The sequence below is a fragment of the Camelus ferus genome, chromosome 34, assembly GCF_009834535.1.
Source record: "Camelus ferus isolate YT-003-E chromosome 34, BCGSAC_Cfer_1.0, whole genome shotgun sequence".
NCBI classification, from domain to species: Eukaryota; Metazoa; Chordata; class Mammalia; order Artiodactyla; family Camelidae; genus Camelus; species Camelus ferus.
The window spans coordinates 7,904,986-7,932,613 of NC_045729.1; the positions used below are offsets into that span (position 1 = coordinate 7,904,986).

General features: G+C 36.7%; 1 protein-coding gene across 1 annotated transcript in view; it reads left to right on the forward strand.

The window, feature by feature from the left end:
• The first annotated feature begins 3,706 nt into the window (after positions 1–3,706).
• The window catches only part of ABCC9 (ATP binding cassette subfamily C member 9), a 107,435-nt gene continuing 83,513 nt past the window's right edge, over positions 3,707–27,628 (forward strand). The window contains 9 exon segments of the mRNA XM_032472850.1: positions 3,707–3,941; positions 5,856–5,976; positions 6,959–7,012; positions 8,339–8,501; positions 11,050–11,191; positions 15,752–15,873; positions 22,052–22,218; positions 23,255–23,497; positions 25,688–25,882. Coding sequence (XP_032328741.1) covers positions 8,360–8,501; positions 11,050–11,191; positions 15,752–15,873; positions 22,052–22,218; positions 23,255–23,497; positions 25,688–25,882 — 1,011 coding nt within the window. The 5' untranslated portion in view covers positions 3,707–3,941; positions 5,856–5,976; positions 6,959–7,012; positions 8,339–8,359.

The window sequence follows — 27,628 nt, forward strand, 5'->3', positions numbered from 1 at the left end:
GGCAGAGAGAAAGGAAAGAAGTGGAGGGAAGTCACGGCTCAGCATAACATGAATGATTTAATAATTGTATGAGGATGAAGAGGGACGAGTGAGAGAAAGTGAGCATTGAGTTCAAGGTTTTAAATCTGAGTCACTGGAGCAATTCAATAGAGATTGGGAGGCGGGGCTAGTTTAGGAGTGGGGAGAGAGACAGAGGGAAGGAGAAGGCTTGTATTATATAGCTTTCCCCCTAGTTTGCAGCTACTTGCCTTCTTGCTGTGTCTTCACATGGTGCGGAGCAGAGAAAGCAAGCTCTAGTCTCTTTCTCTTCTCATAAGGGCGTGAATCCCACAATGGGAGCTCCATCTTCAAGACATCATCTAAACCTAATTACTTCCCAAAGGCCCCACCTCCTAGTGCCACTGAGGTGTAGGATTTCAATGTGTGAGATTTTGGGGAACACAAGCATACAGTGAATAGCACAAATGTACCACTATTTGCAGATAATGTATTTTCTGGAAAGTCAAGGTAACATGGCAAAACAATCTTGGTATTATTGAGAAAGCTTAGTAAAGTGCTTGGATATAAGATAAATACATAATTTGACAGAAAATATAAACAAATAGAACATTCTTAATAGCAGAACAAAGTATGGAAACAAATATATGAACTTTGTATGATAAATCATTACAAGAAATGCACAAATCTATATAAATTTAATATCAAGATAAAAAGAAGACAAGTAAATGGAAAAGACAGAACGCCGAAGTGATGACATTTCTTTATAAATTATTTCCTAGATGTAGTGAAATTCTAATAAAATCTCCAAAAAAGAATAGATAAGAAAATGTTGAAAAGAGTAAAAAGGGGACTAACACTACTAGGGTTAAAATATACTTTATAGCTATAATAATCACCTCCATCTGATCATAGTAATAGAGTAGAAAAAAATTTAAAAATAAGTCAATTGAACAGAACACTAGCTCAGAAACAGATCTTATAAAATAATTATATGTATATGACAAAGGCAGTATTACATATTAGAGGAAAGGAAAAAGATTATTCATTGAGTGGTGTTGATGTAACAAATAAAATATTGACTTAGGTTCTTTTCCCATGGTATATGCCAAAATGAATTTCAGAATTGAATTTAAAAAAAAAAACCTTTAAACAAATATAAATGATGGTTAATATTTATTAAGTACAACATTGGAATACAATGCAATGATAAAAAGCATCAAATTTGCCCAAGTAAAATTTCCCTTAAGGAAAAGCACTATGAAGGCAGTGACCCTGGAGGTCTGACCCACCACTGACCTCTGTGTCAGGCAAGAGGTCTAAGCACATGGTGTGCACAAATTTTTATAGACTGTATGAAAACAATTCTTTTTATTTTTTGTAATGGTAGAACCACTATCATTTTTTAAAATGACAAATTGGGAAAGTATCTGTCCTACATATGAAACAGGATTAATGTCCCTCTCACTAAAAGTTTATGCAAATTTTAGGAAACATCATTAAAACCCATTAGATGGACAAGTATGTGAACAAATTGTTCAAAATGGAGGGAATACATAGTTTAATGAACACTTGAAAAATGGATGTTAATAACAAGGAATTGCATGTTATGTGTCAAATTATAAGATTTTTAAAAAGATAAGAATATTCAATGCTGGTTTGGGTGTAAGTTTAATAGGCTGTCTCATGGACTTTGGAGGGAGTTTATATACACTTTTTAGAAAGGTATTTTTGCATTCTATATCCACAGCCTTAAAAATATTTACTAATTTTGATGCTGTAATTACTTTTCAGAGAATGTATCTTAAAGAAGTTATCTGCTACCAAAGGAAAAAAAAAACCTTATAAAAATTCATCATAGGACTAAATATGGTGGTAAAAATTTGACAACCCTCTGTCCAACAATAAGAAAATGGATTTAAAATTATGGTGTAGTCACACAATGAAATATTCTGGAGCCATTTAAATGATTTCTACAAAGATTTTTAAATGCCATCAGAAAATAATTGTTTTAAAGGATACTGTGAGGAGGTAAATGATTTTGCGTTGCCAACAACGTAAAATATGCATAGAAAAAACTAATAGAATAACATACATATTAGCTTTCACCTAGAGGAAGGGCACTTAGCTCTTTGAAGGGATTCTCTCATTTACCCTCGCCATCAGGCCTATGAAACATACATATTTTGTATCCGTCCCATTGAGTATGTGAGGAAACTGATAGAAAAATTAAGCAACTTGTCCAAAGTCTCTGAGCACTGAGACAAGTGCGGTAGCAGGATTTGATAGCAGGCTGGCTCCCGCATCCATGTTTGTTTTTATCGCTACACTATACCGCTGGTTTTGTTTTTGTTAAAATACATCAAAATGTTTTCGGTAGTTTTATAAATTTGAGGGCTCATTGGTCTCCCTTATATTTTTCATACTTTCCAAAGTTTGACTTAAAAAATTAAGCATGACTTAATCATAATAAGTGACCTTAATTATATATATATATATGTGTGTGTGTGTGTATATATATATATTTAAAACCCCAAAGTCAACTTGATTTTGTGTGGTCACACTCAGGGTCTGTATCTGGGAATTATTTGCAGCCCTCATTTCCAGTTCTCTCTTCCCTAGACGCACTGGGAACCTCTGGTCCCCCTTCTGGTTTGTTCATCGGATCCTCAGGGTTCCCAGCCGCAGTCCCGGGATCCCCATCCTTGAAGCGCGCTTTGTCCCTGCGCCTGCGTCGCGGAAAACAGCTCCAGGGTGCAGTAGCCGAGCTTTCAAAGTTCGCGGGCTCTGAGTCTCCCGGACCCTCCCGGGTGTCGCCCCAGCAGGCCCGGCAGACCTCTAGCGGCCGCGACTTCCAGCGTCAGTCGCTGGCGGAGACTGGGCCTCACCCGGGAACGCAGAGACCTTCCGAGCAGGGAGGCTCCCGCGGGGAAAGCCCGGGGCTGGCAGGGCGGAGGTCAGCTCTGTCCCAGAGTCCGTGGGCCGCAGGAGTTTGGGGTTCAGGTCTTGGGAGCGGTGCCCCTCGGGGTCGCGCACGGAGCCCCCAGGCTGACCATCCTTTAGCAGACCGGGACAGTTGACAAAAACAATGGTTATTTCGAGTTGACTGAGCGCTGGCCTCTGATAACATCGAGTGTTGATTAAGGGTTGCCTGGAACAAAATTTACGGCTTGCGTTTTGGGGGGAGTTATTGCGGGAGTGAGTGTATTTTAAACACATTATCTCCTTGGGAATTTATGATCTCTCTGGTCGAGAGCAAGAGTCAGGGGAACCGTGTGTAAACCCATGGGAAGCCAAAGCCCCGCTTTCGGGGAGCTGGGGGAAGCGTCGGCCATCTGGAGCGCAGTGACGGGTCCCAAGGAGTAACCAGGTTTCCCGGGGCGCTGGGGCAATGACTGGGCTTGAGTCTGCCTTGCTTCCTCGAGACATTCGCACGCGCGAATACAGCCCGGCAGCCGGTTCCTGTGCCCGGAATGAGTCCTTCATTTCCCAGGTCCACTTGGGGGAAAATGGTGAACCCCCCAAATTCGCTTCCTCGTGTGGTTTATAAGAGCCGGGGAGGGGGGATTACAAGTGCAAGTGATCTAACATTGGAACACCCGACTGCGGTGAATCAGTGAATCAGTAAGTTTCAGTGTCTAATGAATTGAGGGGACGCACATTACTTGCATTTGTAAAATCGTGATCTCGCGCGCCCCAGATGAGCTGCTCCGGTGCGGAGAGCTGGGCCGAGCGGGGGTGGGGAGGGTCTCCAGTCCCAGGCGCTGCGCTCGGGGCTTCTGCCCAGTTTCCTGCCTCGCAGTCGCCGCGTCCGCCCCAGCCGAGAGCAGTTTCTGCAGTTGAGAAACTCGATAGGAGGCAGCAGCTGATCTCCCACCACCCTAAAAATAATCCGCCCGGCGCCCTGCGTGCTTCGGCCAGGGGAGGAACACTCTGCCTTCGGAGTAAGTGAGTCCGTGTCTTTTACATAAATATCATTTTAAAAAATTGAAGGATAACCGTAAGCTGTCGGTTTTGATCCAGCGTTTCGGCAACCAAAAGGCGCCCGAGCACTCTCGCTGCGCTTCGCCTTCAACGTCGCTATTTCTAGGATTAAGGGACGGGGCCCCAGCCGGGGAGCAGAGGGCGTGGGGATCAGGTTTCCAGCTTTACTTTCAAGACTCTGGCCGGCTCCTGCTTAAACCAACTGGATATAATGCAGGGAGTTACTACCATTTCTTTCTCTCTCTGTGTATGTCTCTTAGACATTTCCCATCTTGTTCATGAAGTAGCTTTCTTTCTGTCTGCTTAATTTGTGTTATTCTTTGCTTTTTTAGGAGTTCTGCGTCCGGGTTTGAATTTTACACTTAAGACAGTGTAGGAAGCCGGTGTTTTGAAGGTAGTGGAGGTGCACCGGTAGGGGTTTGAAGCAGCGTCAAGCAATTGCCCAAGGTATTTATTTGTTGCTTTACTTGTCCAGTTTGGGATTAAAAAAACAACAACAAAAAACCACTGGAGTTGTCTCTCTAAAGCAATCTTATCTGCTGAGTGGTTCCAACATTTCCTTTGGTGTGCAGTACAACTTCGCTGGGTGCATTCAGACCAGGCACTTAACCAGAAGTCTCTTCGTAAAGCTGGTGAATTCCTGCTTGGATCTGTCATTGATAGATCGATAGACAGACATCTTATACTTCGTGTTTTATGAACCATGGACTGAATAACTTCAAATAACTTATTACGTTTGTTTTCCTAAGTGATCTGACTCTGAACATACCCTAGATAATGATAAAGGCCCCAGTTAAGTTCTTTAAAATGTCCTGTTTCAGTCTCCCAACATAATTTGGTTAATTTCTGAATAACTAAAGTATGAGTTATTTTGGTGTGTGAGAATGAACGCTTTTACTTTGCCTTTAGCGTGTTTTTTCCAGGTGTTTCCAGCATGTTAAATTCTCTGGGATTTCTGTTCCATCAGATCTGACTTTCTGCTAGGTGAACAGAATAGAGTGCTAGTTTTCACTTATTTACTTTACATTCATCGACTGAATCCAAATTTTATACTTCCTGAGTATGGGGAACTTCCTATAATGCATTTCAAGGAATAAGAATACCAAGGGTAGTGTTCTTGCCATGAAGACGTAAGTTTGGTCATCAAGGACTATTCTGTTATATATTTTCTGCTCCACAGACCATCCCTATAATCAAAGTTTCACTTTTGGTGTTTGTCTTTAAAGTTCATTCACTCAAATTCTCCAACTCTATCAGCTGTCATAAACACTTGAACACTTTTCCGTGGGTTTATACTTGTGGGGAAAAAAAATGTCCTGTCTTCCTATCTGGCCCCCTTCCCTCTCACTCCTCGTTTTTCTGGGGCCTCTATCAGTGTTAGCTGGACTAGACAGCTCCAGAAGGGGCGGGGCTGCAAGGTGTCACCTGACGGGGTTTCTTTGGCAAGGGCAACAATTTGTACCCTTCCCAAAGCATCCCTAACTTAACCTGGGTCCTGGGAAGGAAACCCTGAATGACAATTGGAGATTTAAGAATTAGTTAAAAATCTTGATTGAATAAAATGCCTCAGGTAAACACAAACATTCTCGACACATCTGCAGTAAATTCACTTCTTCCCTTTGTTGGTCCATGGCGGGTTGTAGTGAGGGCTGGCTGTTCCGTGCCTCATGCACAGGCAAGAAGGATGGAAGAAGCGGCAGAAGAAAAAGTGAAAGGAGAGATGTGGTGAGAGACAGTAACAGGTGGGGAGCCAGGGGGGAGTGTGAGGTTAGGATTATGGTAGAAAGAAAATATCATTCTAAAGTTTTTACTTTAGCAAGCTGAAGTATGCTACTTTGTGTGATTATGTCATTGTATATATTTCTGTCTTTTAGATCATAACCTCTACATTATACCAAGAACTACTGGCATTAATCTAGTCTGATTTATATAGCATAAGATCACAGGGACTGTTTCTGTCACGCATGCTGTTGAATTCCTAGTGCCTAGCACACGGTCAGTATCAATAAATATTTTTACAGTTAATTAATTAATGGCCTAAAATCCCAGATATCAAGTGCATGGCTGAAAATGTTCTCTGACTTTTTCAGGCTGTTGTACTTCTTTGGTATTCTCTTTCCACAGTTCCACACATTTATCCCAAGATTACTGAATTAGTAGGTTTCAGGACTGATTAAATACGAGGCAGGCAGAGCTTATAGCTAATGAAGTATATATATGTTTTGCAAATTCAGATTATATTTTAGTATCTGACTCAATATTGATAGTGATTAAATATCAAGATTTATGAATGTAGCCAATTGGAATACTATAATTTTGGATAAAATTATAAAACTAGCTAAAGTAAAAATTATTTTTCAATTTGCTGTAGGAAAGTTTATACATGTCTTTCAATTAAGAGTAAGCTTAAAGTATCCTTTTATCATTTCTATTAAATAAAAGAAGTAGTCTTAAAAATTCCATTGCAAACTATTTTTTTCAGTTTCTGTTTTTTCCATGTTTACCAGAAATAAATCTAATGTACAATTATGAAATCAGAACTTCCATTTTACTGCTATTTGAAAAATCTTGTCCTTTTTAAATTCTTTTATCTAGCTTAGAACCTTAACAGTTGGTTAAGAATTTGGCAAGTTTCTAACCTCGCCTTGAGGGCTTTTTTTTTTTACACTTTTTAAAGTTTTTTTCATTGAAGCATAGTTGATTTACAAAGTTTTATGAGTTCTTTTTTAAATAAAACATTTTTTTAAAAAGATAAGAAAAGGTCTTGACTAGAGAGCATATAAAAAAAAAAGTATTACCAGAAATAATATGAGAGGAATTCCATTTAAGAATTTACAGACTGTAAGCACATAGGCTTTCTAACTAGTTGTTCTATTCATGTAATGCTTTATAAAGCTTTTGTTTAAAATTTTATTTCTCCAATAGTTCACCTACTGTTGCGAATCTTTTCTGTGTAACACGCTTTGTTTTCTTCTAGGAAAAAATATGATTCGTGGCCACTGCTAAATCAATGCAAGGGAGGAGAAAAAAGGTACTTCTTTAATTATTCAAACCTTTGCCAACCTTTAATAATCTAAGTGTGAATCCAGGGTGACATAAATATGGAAAAGAAACAAAGTCCAGTGAGATTAAAATCTCAAACTGTTACTTATTTTAACCTGAACAGATAAGAGATTTATTTAAAAAAAAAAAAAAAGTTGGCTGCAGGCTATGTGATGGAGTGGGACGAACATAGTTTAGAGTCAGACACACGGGGGTGTGGATCCCGGCTACTCTCCTGGTTGGCTACTGTCTAAGCCCCAATACTGTCCTCTGTAAAATGCAAAGAACGCCACTAACATTGCATGGTTGTTCTGAGGGCTTACATAATACATGCAAAACTCCCAGAATTTAGTAGGTGAGAAATAAATAGCAGGCATCATAAAAGACGTTTTCAGAATGCTGACAGTCTTGCTGGCATTTCACAGTAGCGTTTTGATGAAGTGACCCTTGCTCTTACACCATCCATTTCAGCGCAGCAGTGAGAATTCATCTGAATGGAAGTCAGAGCTTGTCACTCCTCTGATCTCCCCCTTCCCAGTGGCTCCATTTCACTCAGAGTAGAAGCCAGAGTCCCCACAATGGCTAAGAAAATCCTCCGTGATCTTGCTCTCTGTTTCCTCTCTAAGCTTGTCTGCTTCTCTGGTGGAATACAGCTTTCCAATGAGAAGACATCCTTTGTTCCAAGCCTTGAGTTGAGTGTATTTCACATAAGAATATCCTCTGACTATGGGGCCTGAGCTACTTGAATAGTAGCTGATTCGCCTTAAACACTTGATTTAACTGTTGTTCAGAGAAAGGCTCTGTGCTGGTTCCAGACACGTTGGTCTCTTTGTACTACTATGCCCTGCAATTAATAAAATGTTGCAGAAAGTTGTGTCCAGCTGAAGTCGTTCGTGAAAGCGTTTTCAATGAGTGCGCATGGGAAAGGATTTACTATTACCCTCTTTTGAGTTTTCAGTCAGTAATTTCATTTCCTCCCTTCTTTTTCTTGGTAATCAACCATTTTTGCTGTTTGAAATCATATTATTCAGACAAATACTCCTTTCAGGTACCACTCTTGGTAGATATTATTGTTTATTTTCCAAATTAAAAAGGAATATTTTTCTCTGAAAAAAAATCTTTACAAAGTGGACCTTATGGAATGTATAAGGCCTTTATAAGTAACTCTCAACTGACTTTGGCATACAGTTTCCTTTACTCAACTGCAAAAATAAAGAGGATTAATTGTACAATATAACACCTCTTTAAGGCTATAATTGTATGAAGGAGAATTCAATAGTAAATTGAGGCTTTTCGTTCTCTCTCTCCCTTTTAGGGTTAAACCATATAAGAAGAAATGAGCCTTTCATTCTGTGGTAACAACATTTCTTCATATAATATCTATGATGGTGTGTTGCAAAACCCCTGCTTCGTGGACGCTCTCAACCTGGTCCCTCATGTCTTCCTGTTGTTTATCACTTTTCCAATATTGTTTATCGGTGAGTAACCTCCTGTCCTATATTTCATCACCTGGTGTTGACAGGAAAGGTCTTATTAATGGCTGAGATTTGGTATAACATTGATGTAATTTTCCAGCATGAGAACTAATATGTAAGTCTGTGGGCAAAGAACAAACTAGTATCTTGTGTTTTCCAATTACTGATGTTTTTGGCATTTAATATTCTGTAGATAAAAATAGCAGTCACATGCCTTCTAGAAAGGACTTCAAGAAGCCGCAGTTTTTGAAAAAAAGAGAAAGAGTTTTATAAGATAGGTCAGAGCATCCACTGAGTACTTGCTTTGTGCTAGGTGAGGAGAACGGAAAGTGGATAAAACACAGTGCTTGCCTGGAATAGTCACAGGAATTTCCCAGTGAAACACGTAAGTCAAAGTCAAAAGAAATGCTGATACTGCCTTGTAAGCCCATTTACAGATCCAGGAAGAAACTGTCCTGAGCATTAGCCCACCAACAGCTAGCTCTTCTCAGGGCCAGTGGGGAAGGCACGTGGAGTGACATGGTTGGGGACTGGAAAGATACAGAGCATGCAAGTCAAAGTAGGAGTGATGGGGCGTCTTCAGGTAGGAAGAGTAGGTGGGCAAGCTATTTAGAAAGAAGTTAGACAGTTTTCCCTATTGTTTTACAGTTTACGTAGACACAAAATCCAGTTATTTAGAGCAGTTATGCATAATTTGTATAACTTCCTCAAAACAACCAAAATAGACCTTCTAGCATTTTTTAAAATTATACGATTTTTTTCATATAGAAAAATGACCAGGAGTAATGTAATAAACACCTGTTGAATCTGTCACACTCATTGCAAGGAATCTAACAGTCCAAGTACAACTCCCTGATCCTCTTCCCACATCCTACGCTCCTGTCCTTTCAAAAGAGGTCACCACTATTTTGAATTTGATGTTTAATAGTCCCATGCATAATTTTGCTCATAAAAGTGTATCAAAAGGCTATCTGACTGATTTTCTTGAGAAAACGTTCATAATTTAAGGATCTGCTTTAAAGGAATGTTTAAAAGTAATCTCTAAGCTTTTATTTCTTCATTTAACAAATCTTAATTGAGAGATTACTAAGTACCGGGCATTCCAACAGTGAGCAAAAAATTTCTGTTATATGACAGATATTATGCAGAAGCCAGCATAACTCTTGGCACCTAGTTATTTAGGTCAAGCAAGTGTATAGACATTAAATATATTGGGACCAGAGTGGCCATTTATAGAAACACTAGTTTTTGTATAGGTGGTGGCATTTGTAGGACATTAAGAATGACCCTTTGGCCAAAGGTAGAACATCCTTTTTTAAATTGCAATTCTACTGTTAAATAATTCATTTTTGACATCCAGTTAACTCACTGACAGCGATTGTTGGGCTGCTTGTGTCTCTGGCATCAACACAGAGGCTCGCGAAAGGATGTTTGAATCAAGTGGAATTGGAATGAACACTATCAAAGGAAAATGATGGAGAAAAAATGCAGAGTATTCATCCATAACATTGGCTACTTGAGTCAGTGAGAGACCATACTGAATCTCAAAGAAGTATCTCAGACATAAGGAAAATTACAGTGTTGTAGGAAAAATAAAAGAGCTTATCTGCAAGAGTTTATAGCATAAATTCTAATAGAATACATTAAATGTAACTAATCTTCTAATAAGTATATTTGGGAACAACTAAGCAATGAACCAATATTCTTTTCAAAGAATGCTTCAAGGGTCCCTTTTGTCTATACAAAAATTCCTTCCTTCAGTATTTTAAGTGGACACCCCAATCATTCTTGAAGGATGTAGGGCTTTCCCCCAAGTCAAAAATTCAGAACAAAAGGTGACAAAAGAGACAAGAGTAGGGTCCTTTCTTAGCACACCATCTGTCAGTTGGCATTACTCTATGGTTTTGAGGGGAAACCATCAACATTTTACTAAAATGTAATCTGGTAACTAATTTTATCTCCAGTGATGAGCTAAGGGTGAACCTGTGATGTTCTTGAGCCTACTTAAAATTTCATCAATGAACAAAACTGTAGCCTTCTTTGAGAAAATATCACTAGCACTGGCCCAGTCATAGGTTATCATTTTTTTCGCATGATGTGCATGTGATTAAGAGTTGACTCAGCCAATGGGTCCTATATTTCATCACCAAATATGACTTTTTTTGTTAATCCTCCCACAGATCCCATGTTTTGAAAGATTTTAGAATCCAGATTGCTTTGATTAATATCATCATTAATCTGTTTTTCTTTTGAGTGAATCAGAGACCTGTCAGTAAGAGCTGTGACTAGCATAAAATAATCACCTTGTCATCCAGATGTTGTGTTATTCCTGAGCAAAGCAACAAATGTCAATGTCTTACCTAGGCAGTCCTGTAAAAATGAATTGAAATTGTTCCTTTTTCAACATAATGCAAATAGACCAGGATTTCCATTGCTACCCTAGAAAGGAGTAAGGTTTCAGGGAACTCACCCCAAAATCTATCACAATGGAAATCATTTCCATGATTATAATTGATCCTTGTTGATCTCTTGACCTTTTTCTTCTTTTCAGGGTGGGGGAGTCAGAGCTCAAAAGTCCAGATTCATCACAACACATGGCTTCATTTTCCTGGACACAACCTGAGATGGATTCTTACGTTTGCCCTCCTGTTTGTGCATGTTTGTGAAATAGCAGAAGGCATTGTTTCAGATTCGTAAGTGACTCCACTTAGTTAATGGGAGTATGCTATCCTAGTGGGAGGCGTTGATACAGATGGTAGTTAAGAGCGTACCAAGCCAGGCTTAACTTTTTGGTCAGAACTTACTAGGAACCACAGCCGTCCTCCTTTTTACATGACAATCATGCACGTTGTCTATGTTTTTGTGTTGCATCTTTTCTCTGATAACACGAGTTCAGATCTCTGTGGCTTGTACTCATTGATGTATTTTCTGTTTCTTTGCTCCTTCGTCTCTGTAGCCTTGGCCAAAAGTTCTCTCCTTTTAAACGCTTTGATATTTACCTTCTTTTTCAAAATAAACATAAATAGCAAGGAAGATCATATATATATGATCTTTATATATAAATATATAACTGGTGCTTAAATGTTCCAACTTATTTTGTAAAACAGCAAAGATACAACAGCCTGCCTTGAGACAGGCATTCAAGAAGTCAAAGAGCCACTGAGGATATGGCTGCAGATTGAGGCAAAGCACATAATTATTTCAAAATCAGGAGTTGTCATAAAACCCCTATTTATGAAGAAATTCTGACATTCTAATAAAAGAAGTTTGTACTAGGCAGTTAGATATAATGAATTTTATTTATAAACTTGAAAATCAGATGAGGGAGGTATTTTTATCACATAGTAACAAAAAATGAACTCAAGTAATAGGAAAATTTTCATTATGAAATGACACCAAATATTACACCTTTCACTGAAGGATTGCTATGAAACTAATTTAAAGTCTGAAACAGAAATCTTCAAAGTGATTTTTTCCTCTTATCTAACAAGACATCTGTTTATGTTTTTCTGTTGCAATTAACAAGGAATGAAACTTCAAGGCTGTTGTCATGCAGCCAACAATTTTGTAATGTTTTATGACAGTACTTTGCATCAATGTGCACATCTGAGTTTCTGATTCAGAGGAAAATCAGAGACCCTAAGATGTGTCACGTTTCTAAGCATTTAGAGAGTTGTTTACAGCTCTTTGGCATATTTGTCTTATATTGTATCAGCATAGCCAATGTTAGTGTTCATTTTTTCATTCCCTTGGCATATAGGCTGACTCTTCGTGTTATTATGTGCACGTGTAAAGTGGAAGATAGTGGAAGTCACGTGTGTCCTAAAAGCTTGACATCATGTAGACGAGGGTGACTCCTCCTTTCAGCCTTGGGGCTGATGTGTAGATCCAGTCAAAGACTTGGAACAGAAGCTAAACTAATAATGACAACATATGCTCATGGCGGAAACTTGTTTTATCGTGGCGGTGGTACAAGAGATCCACACTAAAAACAAGCAGAAATACACCCTTGATCTTGCGCTGCCGTCTCCCAGTCTTCAGCTGGAGACTCTTCTCCTTCCCCGTTTTATCCAGGACTCTCAAAAAAAAAAAAAAAAAAAAAAAAAAAAAATCTTCCGGTTCCTTCTGAACCCAAAGATTCAGTTTGCTTTCCCTCTTGCTTTGTCTTATTCTGGAAACTGCTTCAACAAGAATCCCAAAAATCATGAACAACACTTTAATGGACATCTTTTACTCTTTAACACACTTATTATATTTGACTCTGCTGATCATTCCTTCCTTCTTTTTTCTAACAAAACTTCATGAACTGTTTTTTAGTTAAACTATCACAAATGCTTATTATAATTAATAAAACAATGCAAAGACTTTCCTCATTGAATATTTGATTTTCCTTCTGAGTAATACAAATATTAAAGCTATTGATTGTTCTTTTGAAACATTCTGTTTTCCACAAGTTTTCCTAAGAAGTGTTCCCTTTTTTATTTCTCCCTAAATAATTTGTGATTCTGCTTTTTGGTCTAATTTGACTGGCTTATTATTAGAGCAGGTAATTTGTTAAATGAATACCTTTGGGGACTTATTAACATTTTCGTTAGAGTCAATTAAGTGATTATTTTATAAGTAATAAGTATTAAATAAAAAATATATTCTTAAGTATTAAGAATTCTTTATTCTTATTACTTATAAGAGACAGAACCTTATTGAGTTTACTGATTTGGATTGTTAAAGCCCTGTGTGTTGATTATTTTTGTACTAGTTAATTCATCAAATACTAAAAATGCACATTAAAATCTTCACTGTAATATTGTGTTTTCATTTAGGTTTTTATTTCTATCATTTTCTCTTTTTTGAAACTGTTCTTTTGTTTTCCACAATATATGGTTTTTGGCTTTCTCTTTAACTTTCTGACTAAAGATTTTCTGCTATAATGGGATATACGTCCTTCTACTAAAACACTGAAGTCTGCAAATCATGCTCTAAAAATAATAGTGGTTAAAGGAAAGAATAAGGTTTGGGGCCCCACTCAAAACCTGTACTACTTTGTAAGCAGAGCAGTAACAGTATAACAGGAATCTTAATAAAAATGCTAGCATGGTTAAAAAACACGTTAAATCCCTACTAAAGAAATGCCATAAATATAAACCTTGCTGTAGCTGCTACTGTCTGTGTTAATCCTATATTTTTTCCTTTTTTTTTTTTTACTGATGTTTGTTATTCTTTTTCTAACTTCTTGAACTGAGCACTTAATTATTTATCATAATGATTTCTTATTGAATATGCTCAAGGTTATAAACTTTCTTCTAGGTGTGGTTTTGACCATTTTATAGGACTTGATAGGTAGTATGTTCATTTTTAAACTTTCTAACTATTAAGTGGGTTTTTGATTCTTTCTTTGCTTCGGTAATTAAAGAAGCTTAGAGGCATTTCTTAATTTCGGTACTGATGAAATATTTATTTCCAGCATTTTCTCTTTGACCCTTTGAACTATTTCTGGGAGGCAATGGGTGATTTTGAAGCCAGCTCTTATGCTGTGATAATGCCATCAGTTTCATTCCTCTGTCTGTATTCATGATTCCAAACATATCCTTCCTCATGCCTTAAGACTGCATGCACTTGCCTATTAGACAACTTCTTTTGCATGCTTGTTACATACCTTCACAGCCCACACGTTCCTGCTTCCTCTCTCCAACCTGCTCTTCCTCTTAAAATCTTCTGTTAACACCATCTACCCAAGCTCCCTGGGGATTAGTCTCTGTCTCCATCCACATCACACTCATACCTTAACTGTTAAAATCCTGTCCGTGTTGACAGTCTTTTCCAAATGTATTATTCCCTCCCTGCCAAAGCTTAACTCAGGCTTTCATTGTCTCTCACCTGGCCTCTCCCCATGGTTTCCTAACTACTTTCCTTCGTCTGTGCCTCTCCCCTCCTCTCCAACCCACCCCACTACCTGTCAACTTCACCATCCACGTTACTACCAGATTGATATGTCTAAAGGCCTCATCTGACCACACCACTTAGCTGTTCAAGTGTTCCGTGTTCCGCAGGATTAGATTTCAGCTCCTTACCGTGGCATATAAAGCCTTTCATGATGCGTCCTATCTCAGACTTTCTATCTGAGGAACGTTAAACTTCTTGGAAAACTTTGAACATTGTATACTGTATCGTGCATCTGTGTATTTTGCGCATTTTGTTTCCTCTTTTTAAAGTGTTCTTCTGCCTTTTCCCAAATGTTCCTCTTTCTCTCTCGTTACTTTTGAACTAGTTACTTTGTTCTCTATACCGATTGTGTATTCATCATTTAAGTAATCTGAGAAGATTTAAAGGTTGAACTGTGTGGCACAATTAATGCAAATGGACTTGAGGGCTGTCGGTCCTGCCCATCTGTCGTGGCATAACTCCGATCCACTGGAAGCTCTCTACTGCCCCCAGAATGACATTTCGTCTCCTTGCAGTCATACTGAATTGCTCGCAATACCCTTGAACATGTCTGACCCTCTGTCTGGAACAGTCCTCCTCTCTTTCTTCCTCTGAGTAGCAGTTCCTCATTCTTAAGGTCTCAGTTTAGAAGTCAGTTCCTTCACAAGGCTTGCTCTGTCTCAGACGCTAGCCCTGCACGCCCTCCTGGCCCCTTCACCTGCGTTTGCATTTCCTATTGCTTTCCTTGAAAGACTCTAGACTTTGGGACCACAGATGCTATATCCTGTCTTGTTCACTGTTGCATCCCGCAATCTGACAGTGTCTGGACCAGCGAACCCATATGTGTTGAATCAATGAATGAAAATGGAAAAATCACGGAAAGCCGTCAAGTTTGGGAAAGCTACCAAAGAACAGGTGTTCTTTCCAACGACATTAGAATTCACATTCCGTTGCTGGTTTTTACTTGATGTAAATTATTTCACTTGGTGAAATTATTTTAAGTAAATTCAAGTAAATTATTTTACTTGGTGTTAAATTATTTCAGCAGCTCTGCTCTTCAATATAGGAAAAGTGATAGTTTTGTTGCAAGCATTTTGCAAGGTCTCGTTTAGCTGTATTTCTCCAACCCTTCATGTTAGGGTAAATCCTTTCAGCAAAATTATGTCTCCCAAGGCAGTCTTCCTTTTATGTTCTCTTAGCAGTCTGTATATAGAGTATCTCGCTCTGTATTTCAAATATTGCTAGGAGGGGGTTTTAATGAAACAAATTGGAAAGAAAATGAGAAAATCCGGAGCCATCCGCCGCAGACACTGATGCTGTATCACTCTCCGTAGGCGGCGGGACTCCCGGCACCTCCACCTCTTCATGCCGGCTGTGATGGGATTTGTTGCCACCACCACATCCATAGTGTATTATCATAATATTGAAACATCAAATTTTCCCAAATTACTTTTAGGTAAGTATGATCAAGTGGTTTTTTTTTTTTTTTCCCTCCCCAAAGAGCTGTTTGTTTTTCTTTTTCCTCATTAAATGCTCTCAGCGTGGGTTGGGATTGGAAGGCATGGGAAAACCACAATAAGTAATTACTCTGTTGTCTCCCAGTTAATGTGGAGAGGCAGATAAACTGAGTTGCTCTTGGCTATGAAAACTCCGTTCCCCCAGGACCTCTGCTCGCCAAGAAATGCCCCTTGTGATGTGTTGGTGTGTGGTGGGTAGAAAGTGAAGGGCATACGCTGGCCTTCTGGCTTGCAGAAGCTGGACTCCCAAGAATCAGAGCTCTTGCCAAGAGCTACTGCACGATACTGGCCCATGAGCAAGTCATCTCAGCGAGTCCTGAGTGCTTCTGCCTCTGACTTGGAGTCCTGAGGCATTTCCCGAAGGTCCCAGTAGTTCATGGACGCTCTTCATAGCATTCCTGTTGAGGCACTGGGGTCCTCTCTACAGCAGCATGTGCTTCAGTGCCTGCTGGAAACTAGGCTGTCCCGAGAAGCAGATGCCCCCAAAGCCGAGCCCCTCACATCTGCATCACGCCTGACATCATGTTTCAAAGCCTCTCTGGCCTCCTGGCCTGTGGAAATTAGAAGCTGTCTAAAGAATTCCTAATTTTATTTTCGCCTTATGCTGCAATGATAGAACTCATCCCAAATAGTCATACATGATACTCTGGCTCTTGCGTGCCTTGGTGTGTACTTTCACGTGGAGAGCTGAGACGGAGGTAGAGAACGTGGATGGTGTGTGGGTGGCAGGGATCTGTGTGTCCTCTAACGTGGTAGACGGAGTTGTGTGTGTTTGCGTAAACAAATGTTTATGGCTTTCTAAGGTTCATGGATTTCACTTGATTGTTATATGATGTAAATGACATTGGCTACTGATACAGCAATTAGGAACCGGAATAATTAAGTCATATAAATGTTATTTTATTTGCTTATCCAGGGGACATTAACATTTGAAATGAATAGTGGAAAATGCCAATTATTTAATTCTGTGTTGCATCACATTACATAATTGGGCAAAGATAATCTTATAAAAACAAGTTGTCAGGGTTAAATATTAATTTAAAAGTCTTGTCCGAGTCAGAATTATCGTTACAGAAAACTGATACAAAATGGAAGGCAGATATTATCAAGGAAATTTTGTTATGTAAATGCCAAAAAAGGCAACAGCAAGTTTAGTACTAAGTTTTGTAATTATGGAGATAACCTCTGTGCTTATTATTTAAATGTTTTGAAGTGTGTTAGAGAATCTGAAATATAATATTGCCTCAAAGTCCTAATTTGAAATATTTGATAGATACCAGCTGTGACTTTAATAAAATTAAGAATTTGTAAAATTTTTCATATAAAAATAAATAAAAGTAAAACTGACACCACCCCCCGAAAAAGTAAGTTGCAGGTTTTATTGTACATCACTTCCTAATTACTTCAGCATGCATATAATTAACTCACGTTCAATATTTGTGTGCAGTTCTTTTGTGAAATAAAATTTATGTAGCAAAGTAAAGACATCTTGATTTGCTAGATGCAGACACCTGTATAAACTTATCATGATATAGAACATTGGCATCATCCATGAAAGTTTCCTGGTGCCCTCACCAGTCTATCCTCATTTTCATCTCTGTAGAGGCAACATCTAATCTGAACGTTTTCCCACCGTAGATTAGATTTGCTCATTCTGGAACTTCGCGTAAGTTGAACCATACAGTGTAGACTCTTTTCTGTAAGACTTCTTTCTCTCAGCATGATTTTTTGGAGGCTTATCTATAATGCAGTGTTGATTAGTACTTAGTTCCTGTGATTTTTGGCTAGTATTCCAGTGTATAAATATACTACAGTTTTTCCATTCTCTTGTCGATAGACACCTGGACTGTCTCCAGGTTTTGGCTATTATGAAAAAAAGTTGCTATAAACATTGATGTGCAATTTTTTTTTATGGATATATGCTTTTGTTTCTCTTGGGCAAATACCTCAGAGTGGAATTGCTGGGTCATAGGGTAGGTCTGTAAATGTTTACATTTGTAAGAAGCCACCAGATCTTTTCTCAAAGTGATTAATTTTACATACTCACTAACAACGTGTGGAAATTCTGGCTGTTCCATTAGATGACGTAAATTTTCTAATTTAGCCATGCTGATGGGTGTGTACTGATAACACATTGTAGTTTTAATTTGCATTTCCCTGATGATCAATGATGTGGAGTACTTTTTGATGAGTTTATTGGCCATTTGTTATCTTTATGAAGTGGTTATTATCTCTTGCCTACTTCTTATTGGACTGCACTTTTGTTATTGGGTTGTAGGAGTATTTTGTATATACTAGATACTAGAATGTCATCACACACATGTTTTGAGAATACTTCCCTCCCAGTGTGTGCTTGCATACTCATTTAGTTCACAGAGCCTTTCGATGAGCAGAAAATTTTAATTTTGACATAGTATACCTTATTATTTTTCAAACATAGTTATTGCTTTCTGTGTCTTCAGAAATCCCTGCCTTCCCTCAAAATTGGATTCCCTCATATTCTCCTGTTTTCTTTTAGAAGCTTTATAGTTTCAGTTTTTATTTTTAGAATTGCAGTCCATTTAAAATTAATGGTGTGTATGGTATATAAATTTGGCGTCAAGTTTCTGTTTTTTTTCCCAAATTGATATCTATGTGTTTGAGCACCATTTGTGGAACAGACATTCCATTTCTCATTGGATTGCTTTGGGACCTTTGTTTAAAAAAAAAAAAAAAAAAAACTACAGCAAATCACTGTTTAAGTATGATCTATTTCTCAGCTCTGTATTTTTTATTCCTTTGCTCTATTCATGTATTTTTATGCTATCATGATTCTGTCTTGATTACTGCAGCTTGGAGGTCTTGAAGTCATGTATTATAATCATACAGCTTCTTTTCTTTGTTTTTCTCCCAAGACTGCCTTGGATATTCTAATTCTTTTGCATTGCTAAAAGCAGGTTAGAATCAGATTTTTCAGTTCATACCAAAAAAAAAAAAAAAATTCTTGGTGGGGTTATGATAAGGATTACACTGAATATACAGAACAATATGGAGGAGAATTGACATCTTAAACATGTTGAGTCTCACAATCCAGTCTTTATTTTCTTAAGTCTTCTTTCAGTTCCTTTTGCAATATTTTATAGTTTTAATGTAGAGATCTTTTATGTCTTGTTAAAATTATTACCAGTTTTTTTTTTGTTTGACCGCTGCGATTATAAATGGAATTACATTTAAAATTATATTTAAAATTTTATTTTCCAATTGTTTCTGCCACTAAATAAGATACAATTGGTTTTGTATATTGATCTTGCTACCTTGGAAATTCACTTACTGCTTTTAATTATTGCTTTGTAAGTTTCTTGGAACTTTCTATGTAAACAAACATATCATCTGAAAATAGAGACAGTTATACTTGTTTCTTTTCAAACTTTATGCTTTCTTTTTCTTTTTTATGCTATATTGCACTAGGTAGAGCCTCCAGTAAAATGCAGAATAGAAATGGTGACAGTGAAATCTTTGTCCAGCTCCTGATTTTAGAGGGAAAACAGTCTTTCATACTTAATGATAGTTATATAAGCTTGTTATGTAAGACCTTTATCAGGTGAGTAAGGTTTCTTCTATGCAAAGCTTTATTTTATCAGAGTTTTTTTTTTTATCATGAATAGATGTTGAATTTCATTGAAAGATTATTTTTTTTGCATCAGTTGAAATGATATTTCGGTTAGTGTGTTTGTGTTGATATACACTGATTGATTTTTCAAATGATAAAGTAACCATGCATCCTTGGCTAAGCCACACATGGTCATGATTTGTTACTCATGCTATGTATTGCTGGAGTTAATTTGTTTGGGTTTTTTATCCCTCTGTAGTGAGGGATATTGTTCTGGTTTTATTCTTGCAATGTCTTTGCCAGGCTTTTAATAAGCTGGGATACACAAATATACCCCAGCATATAAAATGTTATCTATTTCTGTTTTCTGAAGGACATTGGGTGAGACTAATTTCATTTCTTCCTTAAATGTTCAATAGAATTCACTAATGAATTCATCTGGGCCTGAAGTTTTAACTAAACAGAGATTTTAAATTATAAATTTATTTATTAGATGAAGACTCTTGAGAGTGTCTATTTCTTCTCATGTCAATTTTGGTAGTTACAAGGTTTGAGAAAATTTTTACTTCATCTAAGTTTTTTGATTTATTGTCATAAAATTGTTCAAGGTATTTCCTGATTATGCTTTTTAAGGACATGGGATATGTAGGGATAACTTTTACTTTATTCCTAGTGTTGCTAATTTGTCTTCTTTTCTTGATCAGTCTAGCTGAGGACTTACTAATTTTCTTGATCTTTTCAAAAAACAACCTTGTTGGATTTGTTGGGTTTGTTCCTTTTCTCAATTACTCATTTTCTATCTTATTGCTTTCTACTTTTATTGCTCTTTCTTTTCTTTATTTTGTTCATTGTTCTTTCCCTAGCTTTTAAGGTAGAAATTTTGGTCATTGATTTTGGACCTGACTCTTTTTTTTAACCTAAGTTATCTCCAAAGCCATATATTTTCCTCTAAGTATTGTTTTAGTTGGAATCTGTAAAATTTTAATCTGTAGTGTTTTCATTATAACTTAGCTAAAATATTTTCTACTTTCCCTAGCAGTTTCTTTTTTAACGTGTGGTTATTTAGAAATGTATTGTTTAATTTCCAAATATTTGGAGACTCCTAGATATCTTACCATGTGAAAAGACCCAGAGGTTACCTCCATTATCTTTGCTTGATGTTCACACTCTGTATAATCCTCTCCCCTTGAACGTGAGTGGATTTGTGACTTGCTTCTAGCTAATTTGATTTTTAACTTCTTTGTGATCAGAGAACAGTCTCTATAGGTTATCTGTTATTCTAAATTTATTGCTTCTTGTTTTCTGAGTGAGTATATAGTATGTACTCGTACCATATACATTTAACAAGAATGTATATTTTGGAGATTTGGGGATGCACTTTTATAATGTTAAATGTCAAATAGTCTTATACATATCAAATAGTTCAAGATGGTTGATAATGTTGAGACCTAAATCTTTATTAGTCATATATGTATTTTTTACTGTGTCTTCATGAAAAATTGACACATTTATTATTAAAAGTTTAAAAATTGTCTGATAATATTCTGTCCTGAAGTCTGATTAGTATCTGACACTAATATACCCCCTCCAAGTTTCTGATGCTTACTGTTTCATCGTATAGCCTTTTCCATCCACTTATTTTCAATCTACTGTTTTTTATATTTAAGATGAGTCTCAGTTCTTTTCCACTAGAAAAGTTGTGATCACCCTTAAACTTTCTTGTTTTGATAAATGCTGTCCAAACTGGATTGTCTTATATATGTTTTAGATTTCTTCTTCCTCATCCCATATTCATTGGTACTTAGATTTATTCAAAGTATACTGAATCCTTGACAACAGATTTCTAGGAAAGTCTCTGCTTCTGTTTCATAGTTTCTGCAAAATGCTGGCTGTGGTTATGAGATGATATTGATCCCTACTTCTCTGACCTAAATACTTGTGGTCTGGGCTTGCTCTGCGGGAGCATCGTTCTCTGTATTCTGTGGATGCCTGTGGTGTCTCAAACCTTTTGGGTGAGAAGAGTCACTACTTAAATGCTAAGCAGCAGAAAACCTATTACATGGCTGCATAGATTCCGTACTAATTCTAGGGTAACGCTCCTGGAAGTTGCAACACACCTATTGGCTAGGTTACACCCATACCAACTTGTGAATTCTTCATATAATCAGGGCTTCTTAAAAAAAAAACAAGACAAAAGATAATCAGTTTTAGAGTCTATAGAATTATATGTAAGTTCTAAAGAATATAGTTGATCCTTATTTATGGCTCCTTGTATCTGCACAGGTGTCACACAAAATCAGAATGGAAGACTAAGGGTTTAAAACTCATTGCCATACCTTCAGTTCAAAAACCTCAAAGTGCACTACAGCACATATGGTGTTTTCTTAACAAATAAAATTACCTGGAAATAGAATATTTTAAATTGTGTTTGTTATTAAAAAGCATTGCATTTATATTGAAATTTCATGACCTTTTAAAAAAAATCAGTGAAAGATTTTATCTTTTCTTTTCACTTTTTATTTTCCCAGCCTTATTCCTGTATTGGGTCATGGCCTTTATTACAAAAACCATTAAGTTGGTCAAGTACTGGCAGTCCGGTTGGGGAGTATCAGACCTGCGTTTCTGCATCACAGGCATAATGGTCATTTTGAATGGACTCCTGATGGCTGTGGAGATCAATGTCATTCGGGTCAGAGTAGGTTTCAATGATTTTTGTTCAATTACCAGAATTCAAGACCCAAGTATTAAAGATCATAGTCAGCTAGAAATCACTAGTATTTAAGAGGATAAACAAATGTGTATCATCTATGTGTATACATAGAAAGTTGAACTACTAAGTTTCAGACCATTAATGTTCCAGAAATCTCAATATGACTGTGGAATCTATTTATTTATTCACAAATATTGATTGAGTGCATGTGATGTGCCTAACATTATGCTTAGCCTGTATTATATATGAAATTATTTTCATCAGAAAGTTCCATCATCTGTGATTGGTCCAAAGCAAACCTGGTTTAGTCAAATTAGTGTAGTCTCAGACATTGCGAATAGAAGATGACCTCATCCAGTTTGCCCATTTCATTGATGGAGAAAGTTCTGTAAGAGATGACTCTAGTCTTATCCCCAAAGTAGCATGGTCAAGTCTCACACCTGGTCTGTGATTACAGATCCATTGTACCTCCTGCCACATAATGTGGCCGGTTATATTGTGTGGCTTACTAGTGACCCATTCTTCGGTGTTCGTTTCCTGTCAGAGCACTTTAAATTTGCTCCGAATGGCAAGATACGTGTTGCAGTGGATGGTGGAAAACAGTCAGTGAACATCAGCCAGACCACAGATTAACAGAATGACTCAACAATGAAGTTGATAACACATTTAAACAATCCAAATACTGTTAAGATCTTCATTTAGTTGAATCTATCATTAATTATCATAAAAGGATATTATGAAAGATCGATTCTTGGTGACAGCTGTCTTTTAAAGGAATAATGGATTTTTTAGCATTGGCCCAACTGGATTCAATGTGAAACTCTGGAATTTAATGAGAATCTAGTCACAACAAAAGGGAACTATTTCGAAGAATGTTTCAGGAAGGGATGGAAAGAAGTATGAAAATAGAAATTTTGGCCTCCTGAAATGAATGTGTAGAAACGGTTAAAATTTTATTTTTCAGTATGTGGGAAAAAAGAATTGGATTCACTGTTATTCTGTGGAATTTTTCTTGCCACAGAGGTATGTGTTCTTCATGAATCCTCAGAAAGTAAAGCCTCCTGAAGACCTCCAGGATCTGGGGGTGAGATTTCTCCAACCCTTTGTGAATTTACTGTCCAAAGCAACGTACTGGTGGATGAACACGCTCATCATATCCGCTCATAAAAAACCTACTGATCTGAAGGCAATTGGAAAATTACCAATAGCAATGCGGGCTGTAACAAACTATGTTTGTTTAAAAGATGCATATGAAGAACAAAAGGTAATTTAGTTTCTGTTTTTCATGTCCATCATGGTGGAGAATGAGCCTATTAACATAAAGGCACTAAGCTTAAGTAATAGCTGTGGTTAAGGAAGAGCAGGTTTTCTCCATCCCTCTTCCCCAGGAGTTTTGAGTCATGTTAACTGGGCTGCTGAGAAGATACCGGAAGAGCCAATGAAATATGCTGTGTTAGTTGCCCAGTCACTACATGAGGAGGGACAGAGAAGTCACCATCTTTTCTCTGGGATCAAGTGGAAAGTCAGAATTAAGTTCAGTAATCATGTACATCTAATCCTGGTTACTATATCATGCTAATAATTCATGGAATTTTCATTGTCTTTTTTCAAGTATCTGGTCAATAATTTGTTATTTAAAGGGAAAACAGATCATATCCATAAATAACTACTTTTGAGAAACTAAAATCCATAAATGAATTATTAACTAAAACTTGGACTCTACATTTCAAAGTTGGGGAACTAAGTTAAGTAAAGGGGCCTTGTCTACCTACCACCTACCCCACGTGTCATCTTATATGTCTGCCAAAGTTGGTTTCTTCTGGTACTTTCTTTGAGCATTTATAATTGCTTTTAAAAATTTAAATATGAGAATCTTTGAATATTCACAGTATTTCTTGTCATCATTCTAAAGAGTCATGTATGCTACTACCCACAGTGATATTTTATATTGCAATCATCTACAAATAGTATCATAATTAAAAATATAAGTGTTCATGATGACATGGGAAGGGACTAGAGTATGGTGAATCAGTTAAAGAGTTTTTGGCTGTTCTAAATCAAGATCAACAAAGCATTTATGGTAAATGATGAAAATGACCTCTGTTTTGTGTCAAAAATGCGTGTTATGAAATTACTATTGCAGGAAATGGTTACTACAAATGAACCTGAGTCATCTTATGGTTTCACCTCTGGGAAAAGTATTGCATAATGTTTTAAAAACTTTTCTTCTGAAGTAAAGATGAACAATATAGCCTAAGCATAGCTTAAGTTTTCCAAGTGCTCTTCGTTAACACAGAGTCACTTGGACTTGGTGTGTTAATGTCTCTTATCAGTAAACTTAAAAAAATAAAATTATTCATCTAACAGGGAATTGAATATGAAACACAGTTGAATGCATTGAGCTGCTGCTTTACCACAATGAAAAAACTTTATCTACCTCCTCTCCAAGATGTAGTTATGATTGTTTAGGTCTTAAAGTCTTTTCAACAAAGACTATTGAAATGTGAAGCCATGAGTTGGCATAAGCAAGTATTTCATTCTTCATTTGGCATTTCTTTAAGGAAAAATTAGGAAACACAAGTCTAACATAGCCTTAAAATTAGTGATTGCCATTCAAGATGATGGGAAATACCTGGAGAAGAAACACTTTGAAGTTGGGATGATCTTTTTTGTTTAGCTTGTAGTAATTTGACAGGTGACTCTCTTGTGATTTAGTAACTCCAGAAATCTTAACCAGCCTGTCAATAGCCTGAACCGATGTATTTTACTATTTTCTTTCCCATACAGTGTTATTCGATAATATTCATGACCGATTTATTCATTTTTTTCTAAATAAAAGGACATTAAAAGTAAGGCAGCCTTAAGAATTTTGGATCATCCTTTGACAACTAAAAATCATACAAAGTGTTTGAAAACTGGCCTGGTTACTTTTTATTCTCTCCATTTCTATTAAAACACATTCAGTAGCCATTGTTTGTAAAGAGTGCAGGGATACCAAATTATGCAACCAATACTGAACGAGACTCAGTAACACTTTTTTTTTTTTCAGTTCATTTCTTTATTTTTCTTAAAGTATAACTGATTTACAATATTATATTAATTTCAGGTGTACAGCATTGTGATTCATTATTTTTATAGGTTATACTCAGTTAAAAGTTGTAACAAGACAATGGCTGTAATCTCTGTGCTGTGCAATATATCCTTGTTGCTTATCTATTTTATACATAGTAATTTATATCCCTTAATCCCATACCCCTGTCTTTCCCCTCCCTCTTTCCCTCTCCTCTTTGGAAACCACTAGTTGGTTTTCTGTATCTGAGTAACTCTTATTTTTAAACTTAAAAAATATCAGAAATATCTGAAAGGGTTTCTGTGTTTGTTGAGATTCATTGCTGTTTTAGTTGTTCTATTTTGATTCATCAAGGTTTTTGGGTTTTTTTTTTTCTTTTTTTAGAAAAAAGTGGCAGATCATCCAAATCGGACTCCGTCTATATGGCTAGCGATGTACAGGGCTTTTGGGCGCCCAATTCTGCTCAGTAGCACGTTTCGTTATCTTGCTGACTTGCTGGGGTTTGCTGGACCTCTCTGTATTTCTGGGATAGTTCAGCGTGTGAATGAAACCCAGAATGGGACAAATAACACAACAGGAGTAAGTCTGTGGTGCTTTTGGAAGGAAACGTATTATTGACAGATTTCTCTGTAATCTTTACTTTTTAAAAAAAAAATGCAGTTTTATAAGCAGTTCAGACAGATGTATTTACAGAGAATCGAATGATTTTTAAAAGAAGAAAAAACTCATAATTTTCCTTGTAGAAAAAAAATCATTCATTGAATGGATTGGGCCAACAAAATTGTTTCTCAGATTCAGAAACTATAAACATTTAATACGCATTTACAGTGTACTGGAAACTATGCTTGAAACTTTCACATTGATTATTTTATTGGATCTTTGTAACAATCCTGTAAAGAATTTTCATGCATAAGTACAAGAGGGTGGCTGAGTCACTTTCTAAGAGGCTTATGACCAATACTGTTAGCAATGTGATTTGTAATATGTACTTTTCTCTTTTCCTGTGTAGTAAAAGCCATCACCCTGTTTCACAATGATCAGGGCAAATCACATATTTTTATTAGATATTATGTTACTGTTGAGAGCTATATAGTTTAAGTATTTGCTGTTATACATTTATAATCCTTTATTTTCTGCTCTCAAGAAAGTCTGCATCGTGAACTTCCTAGTTTCTTTTGAAAATAAGAGTTGATTTCCCCAGTTTCACAGATAGAAATCCTTGTCCAGGTGTGTTAGTTTCCTTTTTCTAGTCCTGCAGTTTCATTTCCTGTCCTCTTTCCTTTCCCTGTTAAAATTGTACTCATTTTCAAAGCCTACAGTGAATGATGCCTCCTTGGTGAAGCTTTTTCTGATTGTCCTCATTGGAATTTGACTCCCTTTGGTGTTCTCCAACACATTGTTTACTTTGCGTTGGCACTTTCCAGAAACGCTATTTATAATGAAGCGTGTTATTTATGGATATGCTTATCTTTCTAGGTTGTGAGCTCTTTAAACCGAATGACTCTGAACAGTTCCATTAGTGCCCGCAATGCTTAACCCAGTCCCTTGCATATATTAGCGCTCAATCATTATTGAGGTGAACCATATATTTTCACCATCGAATACATTTTTGTGATAGTCCCTCCTAGCCTAATTACATACAGATATCTAAATTCCACGTAGAATTCCATCATCCCTCTGCCTTACACATATTAACCATGTTTTTAAATTAGTTAGAATATACTACTGTTACAAACAAAAAATAATTTTGTGTATGTATAATTTTCAGTGGAATTGTTTAGAACAGATTTTTTAAAACTTAGTCTTTGAGAATCAGTAGTCAATAAATCTAAATTTAAAACTGCAAAAAAAAAATAAGTTTGTGTATTCTTATGATGACTTCAGTCATAATCCTACTAAAACAGTTTTTCATAAGATGTATATTGTCACTGAAAATGTCATGTGAGTGGAATAAATGGCCAAATTATGTATTTTGTAATTTATAGTTTATTTCATTATATCAGTTAAGATATATAAAAGTCAGAAAAAGTCAACTATGTAGAATTTTTTTTAATTAATAAGGCTACTTAAATTGTATTTTTGTCCCATTGGTCTTGCTGACTATCAGTTTTGTAGCTTCTCCTTGTAATTTACAGTCTAAACTAACTTCTATCTTCTTTGATTACTTTCCAGTTTATTAAAGTAGAATATATCTTTGTGGAAAATGTACTCAACTTTTTAAAAATATTAAAATATACCTTCTTCACGGGGAGGGTATAGCTCAAGCAGTAGAGTGCATGCTTAGCATGCATGAGGTCCTAGGTTCAATCCCCATTACTTCCTCTA